This window comes from Penaeus japonicus, unplaced genomic scaffold (genome assembly GCF_977035675.1).
Source record: "Penaeus japonicus unplaced genomic scaffold, GWHDUDI00000001_assembly GWHDUDI00000008, whole genome shotgun sequence".
NCBI classification, from domain to species: domain Eukaryota; kingdom Metazoa; phylum Arthropoda; class Malacostraca; order Decapoda; family Penaeidae; genus Penaeus; species Penaeus japonicus.
Window position 1 is genome coordinate 13,412,828 of NW_028234410.1, and position 2,500 is coordinate 13,415,327.

The 2,500-nt window shown below is 53.1% G+C and overlaps 1 protein-coding gene across 1 annotated transcript in view; it reads right to left on the minus strand.

Annotated features, from left to right (window-relative positions):
* Positions 1-2,500, minus strand: part of LOC122246151 (uncharacterized) — an 83,902-nt gene that overhangs the window by 15,015 nt on the left and 66,387 nt on the right. The window contains exons 43-47 of the mRNA XM_086539096.1: positions 2,439-2,500; positions 2,121-2,307; positions 1,577-1,700; positions 1,271-1,450; positions 779-1,036 (exon numbers count right to left, since the gene is read on the minus strand). The exon at positions 2,439-2,500 is cut by the window's right edge and continues 121 nt beyond it. Of these exons, the coding sequence (XP_086395222.1) occupies positions 779-1,036; positions 1,271-1,450; positions 1,577-1,700; positions 2,121-2,307; positions 2,439-2,500 (811 nt within the window). The remainder of the gene's footprint in view (positions 1-778; positions 1,037-1,270; positions 1,451-1,576; positions 1,701-2,120; positions 2,308-2,438) is intronic.

The following is a 2,500-nucleotide window of genomic DNA, read 5'->3' on the forward strand; positions in this document are numbered from 1 at the left end:
TTGCTCATGTTTTAAAACTATCTATGTTTAAAAGTGGTTAGGTAACAAGTCGTTTTTACCTTTATGCAAATACTCCATGTAGGTAGAGTACAGCGTACGGGAAATGTGTCATGCAAATATTCCAGTTCATGCAAGGTGGCTTCGTTGAGCAATAAGACGTGGTGTGTGTGTGTGTGTGTGTGTGTGTGTGTGTGTGTGTGTGTGTGTGTGTGTGTGTGTGTGTGTGTGTGTGTGTGTGTGTGTGTGTGTGTGTGTGTGTGTGTGTGTGTGTGTGTGTGTGGTGTGTGTGTGTGTGTGTGTGTGTGTGTGTGTGTGTGTGTGTGTGTGTGTGTGTGTGTGTGATGTGTGTGGTGTGTGTGTGTGTGTGTGTGATGTGTGTGTGAGATGTGTGTGTGAGATGTGTGTGTGTGATGTGTGTGTGAGATGTGTGTGTGTGATGTGTGTGTGTGTGTGTGTGTGTGTGTGTGTGGGTGTGTGTGTGTGTGTGTGTGTGTGTGTGTGTGTGTGTGTGTGTGTGTGTGTGTGTGTGTGTGTGTGTGTGTGTGTGTGTGTGTGTGTGTGTGTGTGTGTGTGTGTGTGTGTGTGTGTGTGTGTGTGTGTGTGTGTGTGTGTGTCTGTGTGTGTGTGTTATATGAAAGTCTGTATGGTAGTGAGTATGCGTATTTGTTTATGTTCGTTTGTGCACAACCCGAGAGCCCCTTTTCCTTACTGCCAGTCTTAAAGTAGGAAAGAGAGCGCAAGGTGCACCTACTCGCTGAATCTGGAGTTGGGTCTGTACCTGACAGCAGTCAAGTCCGTCTCGGAGCCGGGGTAGTAGATGCGGTCGTCGAGAGGGAGGGCCTCCACCGCCAACAGGTCCTTCGTCTGGAACGCCAGGTCCTCGTCCTGACGCACCGGCGTCCCCAGGATGTCCGACATCATCTGCCGCGTGAGAGCCAGAATGTCGTTGATGGTTTCGCGGTTGAGCGCCGCCTCCTCGGCCAAGTCGAGGGTGCTGCTCACCATCCCGAAGGAGCCCCGCCGTGCGTCCGCGTTCCTGCCGGGAAGGATCTCACGTGGGAAGAAAGTCCAGAACCTATTTTTCCTATCCCTCTCCAGAATAATATTTGCTGTAATCACTAGTTGATGAGGATTATCGTCATCATTATCATCCGTAGCATTCGCAAAAGCATCTTCATCACCACTCTATCATCACTACTCTGACCATTGCTCCCCTCACAACTATCCTTATCTCTAGTGTCAGTCCCAGATAAATAAAAATCCCACCGACCTGTTCAGTAGATTGGCAACCTTCTCCTGGATCCCCGAGTCGGCCAGGACGGTGAAGGTGCTCTTCTGTGTGTCGGAGCCCATGGCGCTCAGCGTCCCCACGACGCCCCGAGCGACGTCCAGAGCAGTCGAACTCGTGTCGTCCTCGCCCAGCCCGTTCGTAAACTGTTGGCTCAGGGCTCTGGGGGAGCGAAAGGAGGGTGCGGGGATGCTTATACAGAGGGAGATGGAAAGGAACGAAAAGGTATATAGATAGACAGGCATACATACACATAAACGTAAGATGAGAGACAGCTATAGGACTGACCCGAACGCCTCGAGCGAGAGGGCATCGGCGAGGGTGACGGTGATCGCGCTGCCCTCCACCATCGTGCAGCCGCCGTTGGTGTCGCATGCCTTGGCCAGCGGAGTCACCGGGGTATTTGTGGCGTCTGTGGGAGGAAGGCCTTTCTTGTACATGCGGGGACTCATATACTAAAAAGAAGGATGGATATGTTGATACATGTGTGGGTTCGCCATACTTTTATTAATTTCCCTCCTTTTCACGCTTCTTTTTTTTCCTTACCATTCCTCTCCTCCCCTTTTTCTTTTTATCCCTCCATCTTCCTTCTCTCCCTCCTTACTCCTTTTTCCCTCCATCCCTCTCCTCTCCCTTCATCCTCCTCCTCTCCCTCCTCACTCCTCCTCTCCTTCCATCCTCCCCCTCTCCCTCCATCATCTTCCTCTCATATCACCCTCCCCTCTCCCTCCTTCCCTCCCTTCCCCCTCTTCCTCTCCCTCCTTCACCCCTCCTCCTCTCCCTCTTTCACCCCTCCTCCTCTCCCTCCTTCCCTCCCTCCCTCATCCTTCACCTGCGGGGAGGACGATCTCAGCCGTGGGGTCCTCGTCGGTGGTGGAGAAGGCCCAGGTGACGCGGTCGGAGGTGCCCAAGCGGTACCCGAAGGACGTGGTAAGAGGGAGGTCCTCGGGCACATCGCTCCAGCCGGAGACGCTGTACTTGAAGCCTGTCACCAGAGCTTCTCCGCTGTTCGGTGTCACCTGCAGGAAGGTATGTAAGTCGCGTATCTATGTTGCGGGCGTGTATGTGCGATTGTCTGTATGTGTGTGCGTCACTGTTCACTTGTTCATCTGCACATAATCCAACACCTCACATCGGAAGCGAAACGCACCTCGAACGACCCAGCGATCGGCGGGTTATTGGTCGTCAGGATAACGTCGGCGAAGCTGAAGG